The following is a 26,877-nucleotide window of genomic DNA, read 5'->3' as shown; positions in this document are numbered from 1 at the left end:
CTGTAACATTTTATTGTTCCTGTTATGTTTTATTTTTAATAAAATGTATTTAGTTTTTGGAAAAGAATCATTGGAATCTTTACTGTGTCTTCTATTTTACAAGGACGTGAGGGCGGTTTTAACACATTCTATCCAAAGTGCCATGCATTCAATTGGAGGAGTACAAGTGCTGTTCCCACTTTTTGCGCAGTTGGATTATAAGCAATATTTATCTGATGAAATTGACTTGACTGTATGGTGAGTCCTTTTGTTTTTTCTTTCATTGATGTGAATTATTCTCATCACTGAGCTGCACAATGTTTTTTTTCAATCTTGTAAATTTGTTGTAGGATTAATAAAGAACATAAATTTGTGAGTTATAATTGTTACTACAAATTCAATTCTAATAATATTTAAATTCTTTATCAGTAGGAAATAGGGAGCTCTACAAAAATAATGTTTTGAATAAAGTTAGACATGGTAATAATATCAGAAATGTATGTATTTTTGCCTAAAATAAAAATATTTAAAATGGTTATTTGGCAGTAATTTCTTATGGTAAGTTTTCCATATTTATAATTATTATTGCAGGTAACATATTGAATTTAATTATTATTGCAGGTAACATTGAAATGTAAAATTTTTGATTATGTTACATAATAATAAGTGATTTATTTTTTTCAAAACTAAATTGCTTATTTGGCACTTTTGTCTCCTCTCTTAGTGTTGAGTGTAAAAAAGGGAAGAGACATGAATTCTAGGACAAGTTGTTAAAATGTCAGAGAGGATGTAGAAATGAATTTTTTATGGCTATGTATCCTAGTGAAACTATTTATAATAAAATAATTATGTTTAATTATTAATTGAGTGATTTTAATGCTTTTTGTATTCTCCCTTTTTGAAATTCTCTAATTTCTACTTTTATATGCAACTTGAAGTCTACTACCAATGTATATGTTTAGTGTTTTAATACATTGTCCAGATTGTTTTTAGGCAAGAAAATGAGTTATTTTTAAAAGGAATTATGTATCAAAGCTAGTAATTAAAATTATCCTTGACCTATTGCTCCTTCATAAAATTTTTTTGCATCCTAGTCTGAAACCTTTGTAACAGAGCTCAGTTATTTATTTTATTTTATTTATTTATTTTTTTAACTTTTCAACTTTATTAGAATTGCTGACAGTTGAAAAATAGAAGTACTTTTGTGAAGGAGGTTGGCTGTTCTCCCTTTCCTGGTGGGAATCTCTCAGAACTTTTGAGAGGGACAAAACAGTTGACCTTTATTCTAGTCCATGCTGAGTATATAAAAGTTATGAGGTTTGGAAGCATGACTGTAGTCTTACTACTTTAGATTTTTCTGTTCGGATAATGAGGAAAATACTTAAATTATTATTTGAATACTTCAGTTTGCTTACATCTTTATTTATCTTCCCCTTTACGTACTGTATCTATCCTCTGTTCAAATTAAGCCAGTTTGAGGATTTCTGTCCTAGTCTGCTTGCTCCATATTTTTTCCATCTGTTTGGCCTCTAACTCTCTAGCTTATCTAAGTTACATCCAACTTATCTAAGTTACATCCATTTCTTAGGGCAAAGTAATAAACTTCTGTTACCCATTTTACTACTTGTTTTTGGACATTGCTAGTTTTTCTCTATTTTGTGCATGTTTGTCATATTGTTTCAAAAGTAATTCATTTAATAATATATTTGTGATAAAGAATATGAACTAAATATTTGAGTAATAAGTCCTAATCTTACATTAAAATTTTAGTCCTGAAATAATATTGGAGGTAGTTTTAGTAAATCATCATCAGTTTCCTTGGAATAGAAACTTTTTATTAAGGGTAATTGAAAGACTGTATCTATCTAACCGCCTCCCCCCCATTTTTTTTTAAGAGAATATAGTTTTTTCAAACTGTTGTTGTGTTTTTTTTTTTCCTTATTCCAGTTCAACTTTGCTGGCTTTTATCATGGAGTTGTTGAAGAACTCAATTGCTATGCAGGAGCAGATGCTTGCCTGCAAGGGCTTCTTGGTAATAGGATATAGTCTTGAAAAGGTAAAGTATGAAATGCTTTACATTTTTGGTTCTTAATTTGTAGTCCATGAAACTTGGTCTCCTAAGAAGCTGAGAAATTCTGTTGGCAAGTGTGTCTTTGGTTAATGTAAAGTTACCTAAATTAAAACAACCTATTGCTGTTTTACCTTGCCTGCACTGTTTTATTGAATCTCAAAGCATCTTTAACTTTGAGCATGGTTTGTGGACCAACTTTTTCTGGTATTGACGTTTAACTTACTTCCCTTGCTTTGTGTTGATGGTGACCTTTGAAATATCTTCCTCTGCAGTCTTCCAAATCCCATGTCAGCAGAGCAGTACTTGAACTCTGCCTCATATTTTCAAAGTACCTGAGTAACCTGCCGAATGGGATGCCCCTACTCAAGCAATTGTGTGATCACATTCTTCTTAACCCAGCTCTATGGATCCATGCCCCAGCCAAGGTAATACATATATTGATTGTGTGCTAGTATGTTCACTACATTTTTGTACTTGAGAAGAGTGATAATGAAGAGGATTTTCTTTTATCCTTTTACATGCTGTTGTGTAAGGTTTCAGTGGAATGCATTTTTTGACTAAATGTACTTTTATTTTTAATTAATGATTGAGGATAATTGCTTTACAGTGCTGTGTTGGTTTCTGCCGTACGTGAATCAGCCATATATACATATATATATCCAGGGCTTTCCTGGTGGGTCAGTGGTGAAGAACCTGCCTGCCAGTGCAGGAGACGTGGGTTCAATCCCTGAGTCTAAAGATCCCCTGGAGACAGAAATGGCAACCCTCTCCAGTATTCTTGCCTGGGAAGCCCATGGACAAGGAACCTGGCAGGCTAAATACTCCATGGGCTCACAAAACAGTTGGATAGGACTTAGCAGCTAAAGCACAAAAATACATGTGTCCCCTCCCTCTTGAACCTCCCTCCCACCTGACTAAATGTACTTTTGCAAGACAGTATTTCCTCCCTCCCTCCATCTGTCCCTCCTTTCCTAAAGCAGTAGTAGCATTTTTTGAAATACAGAAATAGTATATATTTTCTTTGTTAAATAAAATGTTATTTGGGAGAGATTTTGATTTACATTTCCTTAACCCTAGTTGGATTGCGTATATATCTATGCGTCCTTATGTATGTATGAATGTATATACATACATATAAATTATACTCATTGTGCTCCCTTTCTCTGTGTTATACATACATATTCCTTCCACCAAAATGATGAACTACTGAGTTTAATTCTTACAGGAACAGCTGAAATGTCACCCTTTCTTGAAGGCTTCCATGATGTGCTGGTCTCATTTAATCATTTTGATTTCACATTAATTAAAATTATTAAACAATTATATTTTATACAGTAGTTTATTTAGTACTATAACAGCAAACCGATTGCATTAAGTAAACAAGCGAATTTGTGATAAAATATGTAAATAAAACTTTTCATAAACCCTAATGTTCTATTAAGTTATCCTAAACATTTGATTTCCTCTCTTCCCCTCTCCTTTCTGGTTCACTTGCAAGTGTTTATCATTGTTCAGGTTGGAATAACACGTACTTACTTTAGTTGTCAGAAAAAAACGTCTGCAGACTGTTTTGCTCTTCTGGAGTCATAGTATCTTATTTTCAGCTGCTCTTTTCAGATGTTAAGGAGAAAAACAGCTGCTGACTCTGATTGCCATTTGGAAATAATCAAAGGAGGCAGCTGGAGGTTGTAGCTTTTTATCTCTGGGTTCAAATTTGACCTCTTTCTCTTCTATGACCCTCAGTCTTATTTCTTTTCAAGGATTGTTTCAAGTTACTTCTTAAACTTTTTACTAAACACTTCTTTGTCTTAACTAAGCAGCACATTTGTAAGCCTTTGGGCCTCTTTTGATGTGGTCAAAAAACCTCCTCTTATTAGATACTTAGTTGTAGGGGAATATTTTAAAAATTTCATTATATCATTTCCTTAAGTCCATAGTATTATTGCACTGTATTTCTTACCTTTTCCTTGTTAATAATTTTCTTTAATTTCCTTTTTAGAATTTGCAGTTGATTTGTCAATATTAAACTTCAGTTTTGTTTCTGCCTTATGCTTTGTGTATCCTTGAGGGGTTATATCTAATTTTATCATAAAGGTAGTTATAACAAAAGGCAGATATAAAGTTTGTTTGACCTAAAGGTCATACAATTTGGGGGAGAAAGGAGCTTTTTAACAAAAAGAATGCAACATGTAAAATTAGGTTTAGGATTTTGCAAGGAATATGTGTAGGTGAGTGGGCATAAAATTTAAGCTTCATTAGCTTCATGGTAAATTCACCTCTGGTTACAAAGTTGAGGGTATGGTCGTATGAATCAATCTTTGCTTTTGGAACAGGCTGCTCCCAGTCATTTATAATACGCATTTAAGTTTGATTTGCTCAGAGACAGTCTTTTAAAAATGACCTAACACGAGAGATGAGTTTTCTTGTAGACAATAGTCTTTCATTTGTTGAGTGGCCGGCCCTATGGATACAGTGGTGAATAAGACAGATCTGATTCCTGCTCTCATACACAGAATTTAGGTGTGATGGGAAAGACATTTTCATGTATAATTTGTGTGGTTATTAGATTATATAGAGTAAAGAATTATTCATAATCAGAATATGCACGATCCTGAGGTCACTGTTCTTATTTACCTCAGTATGTTGCTGTTCAATCCTATTAATTTTTCTTTATCTGTAGTATCATTCTCAGGAAACTGACTTTCTCCAGTTTTCCATATCTTGGTTTTTCACTTTTTGTTAGAATTCCTTCATGCTTTCAACATATCACAGTCATGCTCATCAGAACATTTCTTAGCCCTCAAATTTGTAATGGTTTCTCTTTGTTTTCAGAATAAAGCATTAAGTCTTCATGCCAGTTCTTTCTAGGCTTTCTATATGAAAAATCAGTTATCCTCAATGGGTAGGTGGGTACCAAAAGTTATCCTAGAGCAGTGGTTCTTAATCTTGGCTGTCTATAGAATTAGTTGGTAAAGGTTTTTTTTTTTTTAAATGAAAACAGACTCTCACTCCCTCTTCCCTAGATTCTGATTTAATTGGTCTGGGACAAGACCCAGACAGGTACTTTAAAAATGTTTTCCAGGTATTTTAATGCAGGCAAGATTGAGGATGGTTGTTCTAGATCTAGGGAAGCTTTTTGTGTTATCTACAATTTTCTCTATTTGAAATTTCCCCTTATTGTTAGAACTACTCATCTTCAAAGCCTACCTTAATATCTACTCTACTAGTGAAACTTTTCTTGACTCTTTTAGCTTATCCTAAAATAATTTCTCTGGCCTCTGAATTAATAGTATTCAATAGCTCTATGGCACTCATTTTGCAATTAATTACATATTGCCACATGAGCTTTCTTATGTTTCAGTAGGGGTATTTATTACCTTTGGTTTTTCACTTAAAATTGTGTGTATGTTTAATCTTTTCCATTAGATTTTTAGCTACTGAGGGACAGTGTCTGCACCATTGTATATTTAGTAATACAGTGGTACAAATATAGGTGAAGGTAAATATTTTCTGATTGAAGTATCACACTTAAGAATTTGAATCATGTCATAGAAAATTCTGTATATCCTCAATAACAAGTAAGCTGGGGCTGTCTATTTGAACAGCAGTAGCAACATCAAAATGATGTTATCTTTCAGCAACTCTGTGGATTATAGCATGTTTATGATTTTCTAAACTACAGTTGGGTTTCTCTGGTGGTTCAGCAGTAAAGAGTCTACCTCTCAATGCAGGAGATGTGGATTCTATCCCTGGGTCAGGAAGATCCCCAGGAGGAGGAAATGGCAACCCAGTCCAGTGTTGTCGCCAGGGAAAGCCCATGGACAGAGGAGCCTGGCAGGTTACAGTCCATGGGTTGGCAAAGATTCAAACATGACTTAGCTACTAAACAACAACAGCAAACTACAGCCATCTTTCAGACTTTGGTTTTAAGGGGCTCAGAGTCTGCCATTCTTGACCATGTACTGTTACTGATTGACTCCCTTGTTCATTTAAGCTTGATTGTTTGTTTATAGGGCATCTGGAATATAGGCACCTAATTTTTATCTTTCAGGCTTAAAAAGGAAAATGCCCTCAGCATCTGGGAATGTCCATTATGTTTAAACATAAATATTCATTGTAAATGATCAGGAGTAGTTTCAGTTTTAGTCAAATTTAATGCCTTCCTTAATATTTTTTAGTTTATAAAGTATATCCACTAGTAATGCAGTGAAAAATTCTTGATTTTGATATGAAAGTAGAACAAAAGTGGTTTTTATTTTGTGCTAAGATTATAATTACAGTCTTTGTAGTAATGAGCTGCTATAACAAAATTCTTTTTTTCTAATAAATATTTCTTAAGATAGGCTTTACATATTTTTGTATGATTTTCTTTTTTTGATCTGTTTTTTAGTTATTCCTGCTTGTTTTTTTAATTTCTTATGAGTTATTCCAGCTACTAGTTTTCTCCAGAACAAAGACAATTTCTAGCTTTTGAGAACAGTTATGCAAAGTATAAATAGTAGGTTTATTATAAAGAAGTGTGTAAGTTCATGAATAATTGCTGATTGCTAAATAGGAATCAGTTTTCTCAGCACTATAGGAATAGTGCTGCAAAAACATGGTGTATGTGGGGATGTTTACTTCATAGTGCTGCTGTAACAGAAGCATTTGCCTGCTTTTGTTTTGTAAGGAGTGTGTGTGCTTCTGGATATGTGTCAGTGGCTATATGTTGTCTGTTAACATGGAGGTTACTATCAAGCTAATTAAGCAGCTTACTTTTTAGAACGAGTGTGGTCCGAATAGAGCAACCTGAGAGTATTACTGGAAAGAACGTTAAAATGCTGGTCTGTTTCTTTGATTTGAGCTCTTCATTTTGATTCTCTAGGTGCAGTTGACACTCTATACTTACCTGTCCACGGAATTCATTGGTACAGTCAACATATATAATGCCATTCGGAGAGTTGGCACAGTGCTTCTCATAATGCATACACTGAAGTACTACTACTGGGCAGTGAACCCTCAGGATCGGAGTGGCATTACCCCAAAAGGATTAGGTATTTCATCTCATCTGTATATTATGTTACATATATATGCAAATTCAGGATTTTCTCTTCCCTCCTCCTTTCCCTCCCTCTTTCTTCCATCTCTTTTTTTCCTAAAACAATACATTATTCTGAAAGTTTTTCTAAATCTTTTCATGGCAAAATTTCATTTTCATCTTGCTGATAATTTTAATAGTTTGTCCTAAATTGTGGTTTACAGAGATTAACAGCTCACTATTTTTATAGAAGAATGCTACTTTTGCTAGTATGAGTTCTTTGGGGATCAAATATGACTAGGATGATTTCTAAGGCATTGAGAATGAGAGAAAATTCTATATTAGCAACTAGTATTGATGTTGAGTTGAGTTATTCCATTGAAAGTCATTGACAGCAGTGTTTTTTGAGAGAATGGAGATTTTTTTTGTAGGAGTAGGGAGTATCTGCTTCTAATAACTAATTTAAGGAAACTACAGAATTTCAGTAATTTTTTTCCTGTATAATCGGAACTAACTTATTGGAAGACTAATGTTCATTATTATGTCAATAGTTCATAGAAGGGGTCAAAATAAAAATTTTGACAAATAGTGGCTTGTTTAAAGTATTGCCAAACCTTCTTAAAACTGGTTTGTATTATTGCTCATTGTTGTTCAGTCACTAAGTTGCGTCCTATTCTTTGTGACCCCATGGACTGCAACATGCCAGGCCTTGGAAGTCTTTCACTATCTCCTGGAGTTTGCTCAGACTCACATCCATTGAGTCGATGATGCCGTCCAACCATCTCATCCTCTTTTGCCCCCTTCTCCTACCCTCAGTCTTTGCCAGCATCATGGTCTTTTCCAGTCAGTCGGCTTTTCACATAAGGTGGCCAAAGTATTGGAGCTTCAGCTTCAATATTAGTCTTTCCAATGAATATTCAAGACTGATTTCCTTTAGGATTGACTGGTTTGATCTCCTTGCTGTCTAAGGGAATCCCAAGAGTCTTCTCCAGTACCACAGTTTGAAAGCATCACTTCTTTAGTACCCTGCCTTCTTTATGGTCTGACTTTCACATCTGTATGTGGCTACTGGGAAAACCATAGCTTTGACCATATGGACCTTTGTCAGCAAAGTGATGTCTTTGGTTTTTAATACACTGTCTAGGTTTTCCATAGCTTTTCTTCCAAGGAACATGTGCCTTTTAATTTCATGGCTGCAGTTGCCATCCATAGTGATTTTAGAGTGGTATCATCTGCATATCTGAGATTGTTGGTATTTCTCTCAGCAATCTTGATTCCACCTTGTGATTCCTCCAGTCTAGCATATTTCTTGATGTACTCTGCATGTAGGTTAAATAAGCAGGGTGACAATATACAGCCTTGTTGTACTCCTTTCCCAGTTTTGAACCTGTCACTTGTTCCATGTCTGTTCTGTTATTTCTTGGCCTGCTTACAGGCTTCTCAGGAGATAGGTAAGGTGGTATGGTATTCTTGTCTCTCTAAGAATTTTTCACAGATTGTTGGGATCCACGCAGTCAAAGGCTTTAGCGTAATCAGTGAAGCAGAAGTAGATGTTTTTCTAGAATTCCCTTGTTTTCTCTCTAGTCCAACATGTGTTGGCAATTTGATCTCTGGTTCCTCTGCCTTTTCTAAATTCAGCTCTAGGGCTTATTTTTGCTGACTATTAGAGCGTCTCCATCTTCATCTGCGAAGAATATAATCAGTCTGATGTTGGTATTGACCATACGGTGACATCTATGTGTAGAGTCGTCTCATGTGTAGTTGGAAGAGGGTGTTTGCTATCACCAGTGTGTTCTCTTGACAAAACTGTGTTAGCCTTTGCCCTGCTTCCTTTTGTACTCCAAGGTCAAACTTGCCTGTTACTCCAGGTTTATATCGTAAAAGAGGGTTAACCAGGGTTAATAGGCTGATAGTTCCAGTAGAATTTGGTGCAGGGGCTCAGAGTATGGCCCCTACTATTTTGTCAGCTTGTCTCGCTCCATTTCCCAGTTCTTCTGTATTGGCTCTTTCCATGTAGTCTCTCTCTTTGTAGTAGCAAGCAGCCACCCTACCTTCACATCCCCACAACTTTAAATCTAGCAAGAGTATCTGCCTGTATCGAGCATTTCCAGCAAAAGTCCTTTTAGTCTCTTTGTTGCTCACTGACTCTGATTGCATCGTGTGTCTATCTGCATGACAGTGTTCTTCAGATTGCCCAGAAGAGGAGGCCCTTCTTACCCCCAGAACACATGATCTGAGTGTGAAGATGGGTTCAGTCCCTTTATAAGAATTGAGGGCTGTTGTTTTAAATCAGGAGATAGATGCAGGAGAGTGAAACAATATACATTCTGATTTTTTACTTACACGCTTTGGTTGTTCATTGATTCACAAAGATGAGGTTTCATATTTGTACAATATTTTTTTAAATCCCTTTCAAAATAAACTAGATTAATTATCAGACAGTATGCTATCATTTAGAAAGCTATGAGGACACATGAAAGTTCCATGATCTTGTTTAAGCTGGCATGTTGCACAGATCTAGAACCAAATCATTGTTTCCTGATGGTGTGCATCATGTACTGTCCTGGGTGTTTGCATTATATTCTGGCCTTTATTTTCTAACTGATTAGTGATCTTGGGAAAGTCTCATACTTCAAGTGAGAAAGCTGGCCAAACTTTATGATTCTGTTGTAGCTCTATAACCTTTTCTTTGTCTAGGAATGGTCATGTGGAACAAATTTTAAACAATTTTCTTCCTAGTTTAATTGATCTGTTCAGGGTCGTGTTGGTCCTTTGCTTTGGTGGTCTAGGAACTCGCTGTAAATAATGATTAGTGGGGGGAAAATTGCAGAAAATATAAGGCAAGCAAGTACCTGAGTTAGGATCTTAGGACAATGAGTATTTGATTTCAAAAGCTTTCTGTTTGGGAATTATATGTTTCAGACATGAAAATTGACTTTAATGTGAGCCATGTGTGACCAAGGACTTTTTCAAAAAGAGAAGGAGACGTCAGAGGTGGTCAGCACGGTGTTTCCCGCCTTCATGGGTGTTATTGTGTTGACGTGTACTTTTTTAGGGTTTTATATTAGCTTATACAGTGGTAACAGTGGAAAAGTTTTTTCATACTAAGTTCACATGTAAAGTTTAGACTTTCTTTTGCTCTTTTTCCTTTGTAAACTTATGTTACCATAGTAAGATTCCCAGAGAGTCTTTTAAAGCTAAATGTAAATTTGTTACCTCATCTTTCTGTTTTGAGATTCCTTTGACCTTAGTCAAAAACAAATGTCTTCACTGCAGTTTTTGTGTAACTGATTTTGTACATTAGAAACACTACATATGCAATCACGTTGAGATTGAATGCTTGTTTTTTCTAGAGACATTAAACTCTTCAGGAGAGTTACCTTTATGTTCCTTATAAGTAAGTGGAAAAACTGTTGGGAATGGGAATTTTATACTTAGCTTCAAGGTTTTTGAAATACTCAATGTGTGTGCATATGTGTTTGTCTTTTTTTAAAAGATGGACCACGACCTAATCAAAAAGAAATGTTTTCTCTACGAGCATTCTTGTTGATGTTTATTAAGCAATTAGTAATGAAGGTGAGTTCACATTTCTTATCCTATAGCATGTGTTTATTGTAACATAATTTCACATAAACTGCTCTGTTGTTTATTTATTCTTTGCTCTGTTAATGGGTTTACAGAGTGGAAAATACTTTGAAAGGTATTTATTTCTCTGTTTGTTTTTTCTTATTGTTTCCTAGGCATATATTGATAAACATTAGTGCAGAATTAGAGATTGATAATTGTAATATATATTATATGAATTTCTGTTGGAGTTCAAGTGTATTCATACTTTCATTCAGCAAGTATTTACTGAGTTGATAGTAGTTCCTACTTAGTCTTAGACCTGGTGATACAGCAGTCAACAGAGCTGCTCAAAAGGAGGAGGTTTCGTTTTTAGAGATTCCCTGTACCTGACATCCAGATTTTGAAAAATAATTTTCCTGTATAAAAACATACTGGATAGAAATGATTACATTTTGTTCCATTTCCTTCCACTATCAGTAAAGTAAAATTGAATATTATTTTTCAGGAAGGTGTTTTGGTTTTATAAGATGCCAACATATAAATATATTTATTCTCAATATTTTATTCAGTATTTTCCTATATCATTTTATTTCGTATTCTTTATAGTTTAATGCTTTATTAGCTGCCGCATAATATTGTGTTAAATGGACCTAACTGTTGGTATGTCTTTCAGAATCAGCTATCTTATTTCCATTTATTTAAAAATTTATCCTTTACATTGTCTCTTTATGTTCTTTCCTAGTGTGTTTTGTTTCTAATTATCTTATTGTTCTTTTTTGAGATTTTGTGTTTGTTTTATGATTAATAGTACCGTAGCTTGGAAAATTTTCATAATACATTCATACTAAAAAGTGCAGTGTTTTTCCCACTGAAATTACTACAGTTTTTAGTACCTGACATTTTAACTTGGTAATTTTAGAAACTGTTCATTTTAGTCTCCAAATTTAATAGAAAAAGATAAACAGAAAAGTTATCTTCTGTATTTAAATGAGTGATAGGTGTAATACCCTTATACTTACCCTCAATGATCGATTTTGCTTACTTCAGGATTCTGAAGCTCTACTAGATAGGTTATCATCTATCTGTATTATAAGGTGCTGAAAACAGTGCTGATGTCTAATCTCTTGTGACTTTCTACATTGTGTAGCCTACTGCATGTCTTTAGTGCTTCCCTGAGTTTTTATTTTAGGTTTAGATTCTTTTTTTTTTGGTTTAGATTCTATATTACATTATTTTTTTATGTTTATAGCAACTGACCAAGTTGGCAAATCTGTGTGTGTAATTTTCCTTTTCAAAAAAGTTTTTTATATGTAAGTATAAAATACTTGTATTATGTTTTTTAAGGATAATGGAGTAAAGGAAGATGAACTACAGGCCATTCTTAATTATCTACTCACTATGCATGAGGTAACATGTGAATTTTATATGTTGGGATTTTATTTTTTGAAGTTATATTATGGACCTTTTTATATGTAAGAGTTAAAGAACTCTCTCATTAATGATGTAACTATGCCTGTATCTGTGCTCAGAATGGAGAGTAAATGTATCTAGGAACTAAATCTTAGCAATTTGCATTTAAATATTCTTTATTACCACAACATGCCTCTGTGAATAAGCATGAGAGGCTTTAAAAAGTATTAAAATAAGATCTCATTAACCTAATGAGACTAAAGAATAACCTAATAACCAAAAAATACTTTCAGTGTATTTCCAGATACCAGTATAATAAATGGAAAAATAGACAACAAAAATGACTACAAATGATTGGACTTTTTTTGAATTCTTAACATACTCTTCCCACTGATATTACATAATCAAAGACTGTTAAATCACTCATTTATAGTTGATTTAAAATTATGTGGTTGTAAAGGAGGTTAAATAGGTTGAAATGTTTGGAGTTTTTTCCTTTATAGAGTTGGGAAAATTTGATATATGCCCGATGTAGTCTAAATAAATAATCCAATTAAATGTATTTTGTATAAGTTAAATCTAGAAGTGAATTTCATATAAAGTGTGGCTTTTATATGCTAACTGATATTCCTGTGTATAATTCATGTGTTATGAGTTAACATATTTGTTACAGCATGAGAATAGTGGCTTTTAAAATTATTAGTAGATAAGAGATGTGGTTTGGATCTGTCTTTGTTAATTGGGACAGAAAAGAATGGGTTAAATTTCTTGGTAGCATCATGTTTGACCGAAACATTAATGATTATGATTTCTTTTTCCTCTTGAGTAGGATAGTCTCTTTAGATTTTCTTGACCATTTGGGACCAAAATATTTCATAAATGAAAACTGGAAGTCACAGTTATCTGTTTCCCTGAAACTATTAAATCAGATATTTTGGGTCCTTCAAATCACACTTTTCCAAAGCTCCAGTGCCCTACCTCTAGATGATTTATTTAGCATATTGAGAATTAAATATTGAAGTAGCTGCCACAGCAAGAATTAAAAAGCAGTGAACGAACCTGGACGCAGGGCACCATAGAGATGACTGCCTGCTGCTTCCCTTTGTATCTGTGGGTTAGTAATGCCCAATAAGGCCCTCATGATACACGGAATAGTCGACAAAGACTGTGAAGGGTTTTCTTGAAATTTGTAGATTTCAGAACTCCTATGTGCTTATTCTTGTGCTGTTCTGCAAATGTTATCAAATTATGCCATATACAAAAGTGTGTTCACCCAGTAAACATTTATTGATCATTTGTAACCTTTCCCCCCCATGTCTCCCTTTGTATCTGATTAAGCAAAAATAAAAGAAGCTGTATAGGAACAATTTTAAAGTCCAAAGAGACACCAACTTTGTTTTAAGGCTGCAGTAGCTGATACACTTCCTTGTTACCCTCTCCAGCCTTCTCTCTGGAGATACAGCAATAAATTCAGAAACTTGTTAGCTAACACAGGAGTTTTAAACACTTCTCCATTGCTTCTTTAACTGCCTGTCATGCCTAACAGTGTATCATTTAAGATTTAAAAGTACAAATCCAGAGAGGGGAGAAAAATATGCCGCCCCAAACAAAAACCCACCTTAAAATTTTGAGAAAAAATTTTGCTTCCCTCTTCTCCACTTGGGCGATGAGACCCACACCACCACTGCAATGTCCATTTTCAAAAATGTCAAGAGGCAGTCTGTACGCAGATGGGCTTGGAGTATATGTTTCTGTGGCCCAGGTGGTGAGTCTAGTGGTGTTTATCACATCATGTCTGCCTTGGACAAATTAAAAAATGAAAAGCTTATTATTACCACATATACAGATATAGAAAAAGCAAGAGAATTCTAGAAAGAAACATAGAAAAGGCATACAAAAAAAAATAGCAAAAAAAAAAGCATAGAATAAAATAGAAAAAGCAAGAGAATTCCAGAAAAACATCTGGTTCTACTTCATTGACTATGCTAAAGCCTTTGACTATGTGGATCACAACAAACTGTGGAAAATTCTTAAAGAGTTGGTAATACCAGACCACCATACCTGCTTCCTGAGAAACCTGTGTAAAGGTCAAGAAGCAACAGAATTGGACAAGGAACAACGGACTGGTTCCAAATTGGGAAAGCAGTACATCAAGGCTGTATATTGTCACCCTGCTTATTTAACATATATGCAGAGTACATCATGTGAAATGTTGGGCTGGATGAAGCACAAGCTGGAATCAGGATTGCCAGGAAAAATATCAGTAACCTTAGATATGCAGATGACACCACCCTTATGGCAGAAAGTGAAGAAGAACTAAAGAGTCTCTTGATGAAAATGAAAGAGGAGAGCGAAAAAGCTGGCTTGAAACTCAAAATTCAAAAAACAAAGATCATGGCATCTGGTCCCATCACTTCATGGCAAATAGATGGGGGAAAAATGGAAACAGTGACAGACTTTATTTTCTTGGGCTCCAGAATCAGTGTAGTTGATGACTAAAGCCATGAAATTAAAAGATGCTTGCTTCTTGGAAGAAAAGCGGTGACAGACAGCATATTAAAGAGTAGAGACATTACTTTGCTGACAAAGGTCCATCTAGTTAAAGCTATGATTTTTCCAGTAGTCATGTCTGGATATAAGAGTTGGACTATAAAGAAAGCTGAGCGCCGAAGAATTGATCCTTTTGAACTGTGGTGTTGGAGAAGACTCTTGAGAGTCCCTTGGACTGCAAGGATATCCAACCAGTCAATCCTAAAGGAAATCAGTCCTGAATAATCATTGGAAGGATTAAAGCTCCAATACTTTGGTCACCTGTTGCGGAGAACTGACTCATTGGAAAAGACTTTCCTGATGCTTGGAAAGATTGAAGGTGGGAGGAGAAGGGGACAACAGAGGATGAGATGGTTGGATGATATCATCAACTTGATGGACATGAGTTTGAGCAAGCTCAAGGAGTTGGTGATGGACAGGGAAGCCTGGTGTGCTGCAGTCCTTAGGGTTGCCGTTGGACATGACTGAGGGACTAATCTGTACTGATACCTTTAATACTAACCACAGATAATATGGGGCTTCCCTGATGGCTAAGATGGCAAAGAATCTGCCTGCAGTGCAGGAGACCCAAGTTTTATCCCTGGGTTGTGAAAATCCCCTGGAGAAGGGAATGGCAACCCAGTCCTATATTCTTGCATGGAGAATTCCATGGACTGAAGCTACAGTCCATGGGGTTGCAAAGACTTGGACACGACTGATGTGCTAACACTTTTTCCCAGATAGGATGTGAGAACTGTCTAGTTATCATTTCCCATAAGATCTGGTTTCAGAACTAGTTTCTTGAGAGACTTAGTGCACATTGTGGTCCTAGCTGCCCCCAACACTACTCCCATATTCCCAATGTCTGTCAGCATTGTGAAGCTTCAGTTTGTCTTTGTTGTAATAAAGCAGAACAGCTTGTTTGTCCTTCCCTGCCAATTTCTTGATATGTAATCATTCCTTAAAAAAAAAAAAAAGAAACCTGTAAATCAATACCTGTTATAACAGTGGAATATGTTTTAGGAAATCCTGACACAGTACAATAGTCATTTTATATCTTTGATTATGAAATTGACTCTTTGGTGTTGTGTATTTTGAATTCTACAGATGAATATGTATATTAAATAGTGTGTTTTAAACAAGTGTATTTGTTCAGAAGCCTACCTATTTTTTTGATATTCTAATTCATTATTACAGAAGTAGTCATTGTTCAAATAAGTTGTTTTTCCTTATTTAAAAAAATTCTAAAATAATTTTAGGATGACAATCTAATGGATGTGCTACAGCTGCTTGTTGCATTAATGTCAGAACATCCTAACTCTATGATACCTGCTTTTGACCAAAGGAACGGGTTACGGTAAGAGTTTAACATTTCAAGAATTTTAATATATTTAATATAAGAGATTAGTTTTTAAATGATTCTTAGAAATGAAAATTGTTACTGGATCCTATAAAACAGGTTATAAGATCCTTTTATTTCATGTGTTACGTTTTTTGAAAAATTCTTCAGTGATAGAGGCTGTGTTACTATTTAATATGTGAGGATGGATCTGGGAAATCATTCCAGTGTTTGTATAGTTAATGCTGTTTTACAGCTATTGTAAGGTCAGATTCTCTTAACAGATGTGTCTTTAGGTCCTAGAATAGTAATATACAATTGTGATCTAAGAGAAGATCTCTATATCTTTCCTTTAAAATATAACCTCTTCCAGCCTCAGTCCCAAGTCATCATTGTATTAGTCTGCTCAGCATGCTGTAACAAAATATCCTAGACCAGGCAGTTTAAACACCAACAATTTGTTTTCTCACAGTTTTGGAGACTGTAAGTCCAAGATAAAGGTGCTTTAAGGGAGGCTTGGTGTCTGGTGAGGGCTTTCCCTTTGGGGTGTAGGCAGCCTCCTTCCCACTGTGCTGACATGACCTTTCTGTACAGGGCAGAAAGACAGCGAGTGAGAAAGCAGAAAGCTCTTTTTTTTTTTTTTTAAATAAGGATGCTAATCCACTTGAATCAGGACCCACCTTTATGACCTCATTTAATTTTTGTTTTTTATTTAAATTTTTAATTGGAGTATAGTTTATTTACAATGTTGTTGGTTCCAAGTGTACAGCAAAGTGATTCAGTTGTAACTATACATATATCTAGTCTTTTTTAGATTTTTTTCCCCATGTAGGTCATTACAGAGTATTGAGTAGAGTTCTCTGTGCTATACAGTAGATCCTTATTTGTTATCTGTTTTCTCCCAAATTCCCCCCTGCCCCACCTCCTAATCATAGTTTTTTTAAATTCCCTGTCTACTTAAAACTTCTCTGTCATATCTGTGTCTTGTTCTGATGATAGATTTACCCCTTCGGACTGTATTTTCTTGCCTCATTTGTATGTCTTGACTTCCTTTAACTTAACTGATTTCTTCTCCAAATACAACTACAGTTGAGCTTAGGCATTTAGTATATGAATTGGGGAGCACATATTCAGTCTGTAACAGTTATCAGCAACAAAAGAGAATACTTCTGTTTTAAGTCTTTCATTTAATGAGAAGGTTTTTGGAGCACAAAAGTTGAACACATACTTTGCTGAGTGATCAGCTACAGTAAGTAATTTAATAATCTAGCTATAATAAATTTTCCATACCATGGATCATGGAGAAAGCAAGGGAGTTGCAGAAAAACGTCTGCTTCATTGATTACACTAGCACCTTTGACTGTGTGGCTCACAGCAAATTGTGAAAAATTCTTAAAGAGATGGGAGAAATGGGAGTACCAGACCACCTTACCTCTCTCTTGAAAAATCTATATATGGGTGAAGAAGCAACAATTAGAACCGGACATGGAAGAATGGACTGGTTCAAAATTGGGAAAGGAGTATAGCAAGGCTGTATATTGTAATCTTGCTTATTTAACTTATGTGCAGAAATGCTGGGCTTGGATGAATCACTAGCAGGAATCAAAATTGCCAGGGGAAATATCAACAGCCTCAGATATGCAGGTGACACCATTCTAATGGCAGAAAGTGAAGAGGAACTAAAGATGCTTTTTATGAGAGTGAAAGAGGAGAGTGAAAAAGCTGCCTTCAAACTCAGCATTCAAAAAATTAAGATCATGGCATCTGGTCCCATCAATTCATGGCAAATAGATGGTGAAAAAGTGGAAGCAGTGACAAAGTTTATTTTCTTAGGCTTCAAAATCACTGTGGATGGTGACTGTAGTCATGAAACTAAAAGATGCTTGCTCCTTGGAAGAAAAGCTATGACAAACCTAGACAGTGTATTAAAAAGCAGAGATACCACTTTGCCCACAAAGGTCTGTATGGTCTAAGCTGTGGTTTTTCTAGTAGTTGTGTACAGATGGGAGAGTTGGACCATAAAGAAGGCTAAGTGCCGAAGAATTGATGTTTTTGGATTTTGCTGGAGAAAACTCTTGAGAGTCCTGGACAGCAAGGAGATCAAACCAGCCAGTCCTAAAGAAAATCAACTCTGAATATTGATTGAAGGGCTGTTGGTTAAGCTCCAATACATTGACTGCCTGATGCGAAGAGCCAGTTTATTGGAAAAGACCTTGATGCTGGGAAAGATTGAAGGCAAAAGGAGAAGGGGGAAGCAGAGGATAAGATGGTTGGATGACATCATCAACCCAATGGACATGAATTTCAGCAAACTGGGAGATAGTGGGTGACAGTGGAGCCTTGCATGCTACAGTCCCTGGGGTTGCAAAGAGTCGGACATGACTTAGCAACTGAATGACAACAGCAACCAGTCTTTTATTACAAACTTTTGATTTGTTGTTTTTCGATACTTTGTGTATAAGATAGAAGAGGACTTTATGCATTATACTTAGGGAGTGCATTTTCAGAAATTCCCAGAGAAGCAGAACCAGAAGTGTTTGCGTGAGTGTGTGTGTGTGAGAGAGAGAGAGAGAGACAGACAGACATGTATGTTAAGGAATTGGCTTATGTGATTGTAGAAGCTGACAGGTCCAAAATTTGCTGGGTAGGCTGGCAGGTGGAGATCCAGATAAGAGTTGATGTTGCAGTTTGAGATTGAAGTCTGTCTGCTGGCATAATTCCCTCTTCTTCTAGGGAGGTCAGTTTTTTTTTTGTTTTTGTTTTTCTATTAAGGCCTTTAACTGTTCAAATGAGGTACCCACATTATGAAGGGTAATTGACTTTATTCAGTCTACTGATTTAAATGTCAGAGTAAATGCTGACCTCATAGAATTATTTGGGAAATACTCCCTAACCCTAACCTATAAACTTTGCATCTTGTGATCCGTTAACAAATGTTGATTTTTGTGTTTTGTTTTAGCAGGAAAGGTCAGTCTTCAAGTTCTGCCTGTCCTCTATAAGTGGTTGTTCTCTTGTCCCTTCATTTTTAAAACCTCTCGTCGTCTTTAAGTTTTTCTTGTACACGCACCACTCAGGGATTAAGGTGATAGCTGGGTGATAATTCACATCTGTTTAACCATCAAAAAAGCAAGAGAGTTCCAGAAAAACATCTACTTCTGCTTTATTGATTACGTCAAAGCCATTGACTGGGTAGATCAAAACAAACTGTGGAAAATTCTTTAAGAGATGGAAATACCAGACCACCTGACCTGCCTCCTGAGAAACCTGTATGTAAGTCAAGAAGCAACAGTTAGAACCAGACATGGAAGAACAGACTGGTTCCAAATTGGGAAAGGAGTACATCAAGGCTGTATATTGTCACCCTGCTAATTTAACTTAATATGCAGAGTACTTCATGTGAAATCCTGGGCTGGATGAAGCACAAGCTGAAATCAGGATTGCCAGGAGAAATATCAATAACCTCAGATATGCAGATGACACCACTCTTAAGGCAGTAAGTGAAGAAGAACTGAAGAGCCTCTTGATGAAAGTGAAAGAGGAGAGTGAAAAAGTTGGCTTAAAACTCAGCATTCAAAAAATGAAGATCTTGGCATCCGGTTACATCATTTCAATGCAAATAGATGGGGAAACAATGGAAACAGTGACAGACTATTTTTGGGGGCTCCAAAATCACTGCAGATGGTGACTGCTGCCATGAAATTAAAAGAACCTTGCTTCTTGGAAGGATAGCTGTGACCAACCTAGACAACATATTAAAAAGCAGAGACATTATTTTGCTGACAAAGGTCCATCTAGTCAAAGCTATGGTTTTTCCAGTAGTCATGTATGGATGTGAGAGTTGGACCATAAAGAAGGCTGAGAGCTGAAGAATTGATGCTTTTGAACTGTGGTGTTGGAGAAGACTCTTGAGAGTCCCTTGGACTGCAAGGAGGTCAAGCCAGTCAATCCTAAGGGAATTTCAGTCTTGAATATTCATTGGAAGGACTGATGCTGAAGCTGAAACTCCAGTACTTTGGCTACCCAATGTGAAGAACTGACTCATTGGAAAAGATCCTGATGCTGGGAAAGATTGAAAGCGGGAAGAGAAAGGGATGACAGAGGGTGAGATGGTTGGATGTCGTCATCGATTCAGTGGACATGAGTTTGAGCAAGCTCCTGGAGTTGGTGATGGGTAGGGAAGCCTGGCCTGCTGCAGTCCATGGGGTTGCAGAGTCACACACGACTGAGCAACTGAACTGAATTGGACTGTGGCCCACCAGGCTCCTCTGTCCAAGGGGATTTTCCAGGCAAGAATACTGGAGTGGTTTTCCATATGCTTTTCCAGGCCTCTAGTCTGTAGGAACCCATTTTCTTAATTCCTGTAACCTGAAGGATCGTTTTTCTCACGATATTAGCTACTTGAACTTCTGAAAGAAAATTACTCTGAGATATAGACCGTGGGTCAGATTTACAAGAGAAAAGTAAAAATTCAGACTCTTTCCTATAAAATGTGTAATGCCTAAGTATTAACTTCTCCACAACAATGCACCTGCTTTTTTGCAGTCTTCGGAGTACTTGCAGATTTACTTTTCTATTTGTCTGTAGTTTATAGTTCTAATCCACAGGAAGAGAAGCTCTGTTGTCCTTACTCCATCTTGGTTGGTTGAATGTATATGTTCATCGTTACACTGGCATTCAGAATATTTCACTGCTGTCAAAATCTTCTGTGCTTTGCCTGTTCATCCTTCTCTCAGCACCCCCACCCACCAAACCCACAGCCACTAATCTTTTTATTGTCTCCCTTGTTCTGCCTTTTCTAGAATGCCATATAGTTAGTATCATTAAGTATGTATTTTTTTCAATCTGAGGCTTTCAACCAAAAGGCTTTTCATAGCTTGATAGCTCATTTCTTGTAGGCCTGAATAATATTTCATTGGTTGGATGTCTACAGTTTATTTATGCATTGATCAAGGACATCTTGGGTGCTTGCAAGTTTTTGCAGTTACATGTAAAGCTGGTATAAACATGCATATGTCAGTTTTTCCTGGAAATATGTTTTCAGTTCTTTTGGATAAGTACCAAAGAGTGCAGTTGCTGGATTGTATGGTAAAAGTATATTTAGTTTTGTAAGAAACTGCCAGACTGTCTTCCAGAGTGGCTGTGCTTTCAATTTCTTCTGAGGGTGATAATTTGTGTTGCTTCTCCCCCTCACCAGCATTTGGTGGTGGTTGGCCATTCTAATAGGTGTTTTATTTTTGTTTTCATTTGCATTTCCCTATGATGTGGAGCATCTTTTTGTATTCTTATTTGCCATCCGTGTATCTCCCTTGATGAAGTATCTATTAAGTCCTTTGGCTTGTTTATTGTTGGTATATAGGAAAGCAATTGACTTTGGATATCAATTTTGTATTTTTCAACCTTGCTATAATCGCTTCCTATTTCCATGATTTATTTTGTCAGTCAGTCCTAGATGTTCTTCGTAGGTGATCATGTCACCTGCAAACACAGATTGTGTTATGTGTTCCTTCTCAGTCTGTACGTATATTTACTTTTCTTGCTTTACCACTTTAGGAAGAAAATTCGGTATGATGTTGTAAAGGAATGGTGAGAGGGGACAGTCGTGCCTTTCCCTTGATCTAAGTAGTAAAGTTTTGAATTTTTTTCCCATTGAGTGTGATGTTAGCTGTAGGTTTTTTGTAGATAGTCTTTATCAAGTTGAGAAAGTTAACCCTCTGTCCTTAGTTTATTTAGAGTTTTTAACATGAATGGCTGTTGGATTTGTAAAATTTTTTTTTTATCTACTGATATAACTGATAACTTTCCTTATGTGTTTATGTGATGATTGCCTTAATTGATTTTCAGATGTGAAACTATCCTTGTATACCCAGGATAAATCTCACTTGGTCATCGTATATACTTCTTATACTTATTTGGATTTGATTTGCTGATACTTTGTTGAGGATTTTTCATCTCTATTATGTGAGATATTGGTCTAATGTAAGATACTGGTTGTTTTCTTGCAGTGTTGTCTTCTGGTTTTGGTGTAGGCTGATGGTGGCTCACAGAATGAGAGTAAGTTAGGAGTATTCCTTCTGCTTCTGTGCTCTGATGGAGCTGGTGGAGAACTGGTATAATTTCTTCCCCAAATGTTCAGTAGATTTTACCAGTGAATTCCTCTTGGTTTGGTACTTTCTATTTTGGTGGTTATTCAGTATCTTTAGTAGATATAAACCTATTCATATCTTTTATTTTTTCTTAGGTATGTTTTGGCAGATTATGTCTTTCAAGGCATTGGCTTATTGCATGTAGGTTATAGAATTTCTGGGCATAGAGTTCATAATATTCTTTTATATGGGCATGACATCTGTAGTTATATCCCTCTTTTTATATGTGACATTAGTGAATTATGTCCTTTCTCTTTTTTTTCTTAGCCTCCAAGGAAGCTTATTGATTTTATTGGTCTTTTTGAAGAATCAAGTTTTATTTTTATTGATTTTCTCCATTTTTTATTGATTCCTACTCCAGTGCTTATTGTTTTTCTTCTGCTTACTTTCAATTGAATTTTCTCATCCAGATGCCCTAGAGTAAAACCTTAGGTTATTGATTTTAGATCTTTCTTCTTTTCTGTTAGAATATATGTATTCAGTGCTGTAAATTTTCCTGTAAGTGCTGCTTTTGCAACATCCCACAAATTTTTATAAGTTGTGCTTTCATTTTCGTTTAGTTGAAAATGCTTTTAATTTTTTGAGATTTCTTCCTTAACCCACCTTTCATTTAGAAGTATTTTGGTGTTTTGCAGTTATCTATTATTGATTTCTAATTTAATTTCATGTGGTTTTGGAGTAGGTTTTATGTAATCTCCAGTCTTTATATTTGTTGTTTATGTTTTTTATGGTCTTGGATGTGGTCTACTTGGTGAATGTTCTGTGTGAGCTGAAGAAAAGTGTGTTTTTCTACCGTTGTACAAGGAAGTAGCACGTGTGTGTGTGGTCAGTTGTGTCCAGCTCCTGGCAGCCGCATGAACTGGAGTCCTCCAGGCCCCTCCACGAATGTTTCCAGGCAGGAACATTGTAGTGGGTTGCCGTTTCCCTCCAGGTCATCTGTCACAGGAATCTAACCCACGCCTCTCGCATCTCCTGAACTGGCAGTCGGGTTCTTGACCACCAGGTCACCTGGGTAGCCTGGAAGTAGTACATAGATATCAGTGACATCCAGTTGTTTGATGGTATTTTTGAGATTAACTATGTGCTTACTGATTTTCTGCCTGGTGGGTCTGTCTTTTTCTGAGAAAGGGATTTTGAAATCTCCCACTATGATAATGGATTAATTGTTTCTCCTTGCACTTCTGTAAGTTTCTGCCTTGTATAGTTTTAGGCTCTGTAGCTAGGTACATGCACGTTAAGGACTGTTAGGTCATATTGGAGAATTGACCTGTTTATAATGATATAACATCCTTCTTTATCCCTGATAACTTTCCATACTTTGAAATCTGTCTGAAATTAATGTAGTTACTCTTATTTTTGATTAGTTATTAAGATGGTATATTTTTGTCCATTCAATTACTTATCTGTATATATTTGTATATTTATTTTTTTTTTTTTTTTTTTTTTTTTAAATTTTATTTTATTTTTAAACTTTACATAACTGTATTAGATTTGCCAAATATCAAAATGAATCCGCCACAGGTATACATGTGTTCCCCATCCTGAACCCTCCTCCCTCCTCCCTCCCCATTCCATCCCTCTGGGTCGTCCCAGTGCACCAGCCCCAAGCATCCAGTATCGTGCATCGAACCTGGACTGGCAACTCATTTCATACATGATATTTACATGTTTCAATGCCATTCTCCCAAATCTTCCCACCCTCTCCCTCTCCCACAGAGTCCATAAGACTGTTCTATACATCAGTGTCTCTTTTGCTGTCTCGTACACAGGGTTATTGTTACCATCTTTCTAAATTCCATATATATGTGTTAGTATACTGTATTGGTGTTTTTCTTTCTGGCTTACTTCACTCTGTATAATAGGCTCCAGTTTCATCCACCTCATTAGAACTGATTCAAATGTATTCTTTTTAATGGCTGAATAATACTCCATTGTGTATATGTACCACAGCTTTCTTATCCATTCATCTGCTGATGGACATCTAGGTTGCTTCCATGTCCTGGCTATTATAAACAGTGCTGCGATGAACATTGGGGTACTCGTGTCTCTTTCCCTTCTGGTTTTCTCAGTGTGTATGCCCAGCAGTGGGATTGCTGGATCATAAGGCATGTCTATTTCCAGTTTTTTAAGGAATCTCCACACTGTTCTCCATAGTGGCTGCACTAGTTTGCATTCCCACCAACAGTGTAAGAGGGTTCCCTTTTCTCCACACCCTCTCCAGCATTTATTACTTGTAGACTTTTGGATTGCAGCCATTCTGACTGGCGTGAAATGGTACCTCATAGTGGTTTTGATTTGCATTTCTCTGATAATGAGTGATGTTGAGCATTTAAAGTGGGTTTCTTGAAGAGAACATATAGTTGATAAGCAAATTTTTAAATGTTAGAAATGTATATTAAATTCGCTCATATCTTACTTGAAGATAGGTTTATAATTGTGTGACTAAGGTTTATAATTGTGTGACTATATGAAAAAATATGCATATATAAGATATTTACTTTTGAAAGATACTCATAGTAATTTGTTTTAAATTTTAATTTATTCAGTGTTATCTATAAACTTCTGGCATCAACAAGTGAAGGAATCAGAGTACAGGCTCTCAAGGCAATGGGCTATTTTTTAAAACACCTGGCCCCAAAGTGAGTATGCATGAAATCTACAATGGACTGTTGCATATTACATATCAGTTTTATAAATCTTTGGGATAGTATTTACGTGTGGTTACTCTAGTCTGTTTTTTATTTATTTTTATTCATAAAATTCTATATAAGTTTAGTCCTCTTTCTACATATTAAAAATAAAGTAGGGAACAGGAGTATATTGTTTCTGTTTTTATTTTAATTTTTCTGCATTTTGTTCACTATGAGAATACATTTGTGTAAGTTGAATTCTAAGTAAATCTAGGTGAGGACTTCTTTTCAGGTGGCTTGATCACTGTTTGCTTTATCTGTAGTATATAGCTAACAGAATTAACTTGGGTATTTGTCACATACTGTATTCTGTTATATATATATAACTAAAAACTGAAACCTGCGTGCTTCTTTTCTTAACTGAATGCAGACGTTCTTGTCCTACCTATTGTTCCTTATACCAGAATTGGTTTATTATAAAAATTAACAGTTTTGGTGGTAGAAAAGTATTGCTAACTTTGTAGTCTGTGTTGAATCCAGCTGACTGACTGTACATAAGGTTACATTGGAACACAACCACAATCATTTATTTGCTTATTATCTATGGTTGTTTATACAGCAGCAGTGTTGAGTTATTGCTGCAGAGAGCATGGTACACAAAACTGTAAATATATACTATCCAGCCATTTGGAGAAAACATTTGACAAACCCAGGGGTAGAATTAAGTTTGTAATCCTTCAGTTTCTTAGTTTCTGCTTGAAAGTTTAATTTTAGTATGTTTACCTTCACAGTGTTCATTTAAAAATTCTCTTGCATGTCTTCTACCTTTTCTTTCACATTGTTTTTCTACTTATTTGGCTTTAGATGATTATTCATGGTAGCTGCTAGTTAGTAAAAAAATTGCTGTGAAGATTTGGCTTTAGATTATTATTCATGGTTCAGTTCAGTTCAATTCAGTTGCTCAGTCATGTCCGACTCTTTGCAACCCCATGGACTGAAGCACGCCAGGCCTCCGAGTCCATCGCCAACTCCCGGAGTTTACTCAGACTCATGTCCGTTGAGTCAAGCTGTCATTTAACCATCTCATCGTCTGTTGTCCCCTTCTCCTCCTGCCTTCAACCTTTCCCAGCATCAGGATCTTTTCTAATGACTCAGTTCTTCTCATCAGGTGGCCAAAATATTGGAGTTTCAGCTTCAGCATCAGTCCTTCCAATGAATATTCAGGACTGATTTCCTTTAGGATGGACTGGTTGGATCTCCTTGCAGTCCAAGGGACTCTCAAGAGTCTTCTCCAACACCACAGTTCAAAAGCATCAATTCTTTGGTCTCATAGTCCAACTCTCAGATCTATACATGACTACTGGAAAAACCATAGCTTTGACTAGACAGACCTTTATTGGCAATGTAATGTTCAGCGTTCAAAAAACGAAGGGCATGGCATCCAGTCCCATCACTTCATGGCAAGTAGATGGGGATACAGTGGAAACAGTGAGAGACTTTATTTTCTTTGGCTCCAAAATCACTGCAGATGATGACTGCAGCCATGAAATTAAAAGACACTTGCTTCTTGGAAGAAAAGCTCTGACCAAGCTAGACAGCATATTAAAAAGCCGACAAAGGTTTGACTAGTCAGAGCTATGATATTTCCAGTAGTCATGTATAGATATGAGAGTTGGACCATAAAGAAAAATGGGTGCCAAAGAATTGATGCTTTTGTACTGTGGTGTTGGAGAAGACTCTTGAGAGTCCCTTGGACTGCAAGGAGATCCAACCAGTCCATCCTAAAGGAAATCAGTCCTGAGTGTTCATTGGAAGAACTGATGCTGAAGCTGAAACTCCAATACTTTGGCCACCTGATGCGAAGAACTGACTCATTGGAAAAGACCCTGTTGTTGGGAAAGATTGAGGGCAGGAGGAGAAGGGGACAACAGGGGATGAGATGGTTGGATGGTATCACTGACTCGATAGACACGACTTTGAGCAAGCTCTGGGAGTTGGTGATGGACAGGTAAGCCTGGCATGCTGCAATCCATGGGGTTGCAAAGAGTCAGACATGAATAAGGGGCTGAATCAAACTGTGAAGATTTTGGTGACGATTTTTGCTGTGCTGTGGCATAACCAGTCCTATTTTTTTAAACTTTAGTTGTTCCCATATTGTAGTTTGTATTTCTGTACTTAAAGATTTTGTGGCC

General features: G+C 36.1%; 1 protein-coding gene across 7 annotated transcripts in view; it reads left to right on the top strand.

Annotated features, from left to right (window-relative positions):
* The window catches only part of LRBA (LPS responsive beige-like anchor protein), a 747,585-nt gene that overhangs the window by 112,685 nt on the left and 608,023 nt on the right, over positions 1–26,877 (top strand). For all 7 annotated transcript variants that reach the window (XM_025267094.3, XM_044930515.2, XM_025267095.3 and 4 more), the window contains 8 exons: positions 104–237; positions 1,927–2,035; positions 2,323–2,475; positions 6,915–7,083; positions 10,564–10,643; positions 11,979–12,041; positions 15,833–15,930; positions 24,602–24,694. In XM_025267094.3, the coding sequence (XP_025122879.2) occupies positions 104–237; positions 1,927–2,035; positions 2,323–2,475; positions 6,915–7,083; positions 10,564–10,643; positions 11,979–12,041; positions 15,833–15,930; positions 24,602–24,694 (899 nt within the window). The remainder of the gene's footprint in view (positions 1–103; positions 238–1,926; positions 2,036–2,322; positions 2,476–6,914; positions 7,084–10,563; positions 10,644–11,978; positions 12,042–15,832; positions 15,931–24,601; positions 24,695–26,877) is intronic.

The sequence above is a fragment of the Bubalus bubalis genome, chromosome 17 (genome assembly GCF_019923935.1).
Source record: "Bubalus bubalis isolate 160015118507 breed Murrah chromosome 17, NDDB_SH_1, whole genome shotgun sequence".
Classification (NCBI taxonomy): Eukaryota; Metazoa; Chordata; class Mammalia; order Artiodactyla; family Bovidae; genus Bubalus; species Bubalus bubalis.
This window is presented reverse-complemented; position numbering and strand designations above follow the sequence as displayed.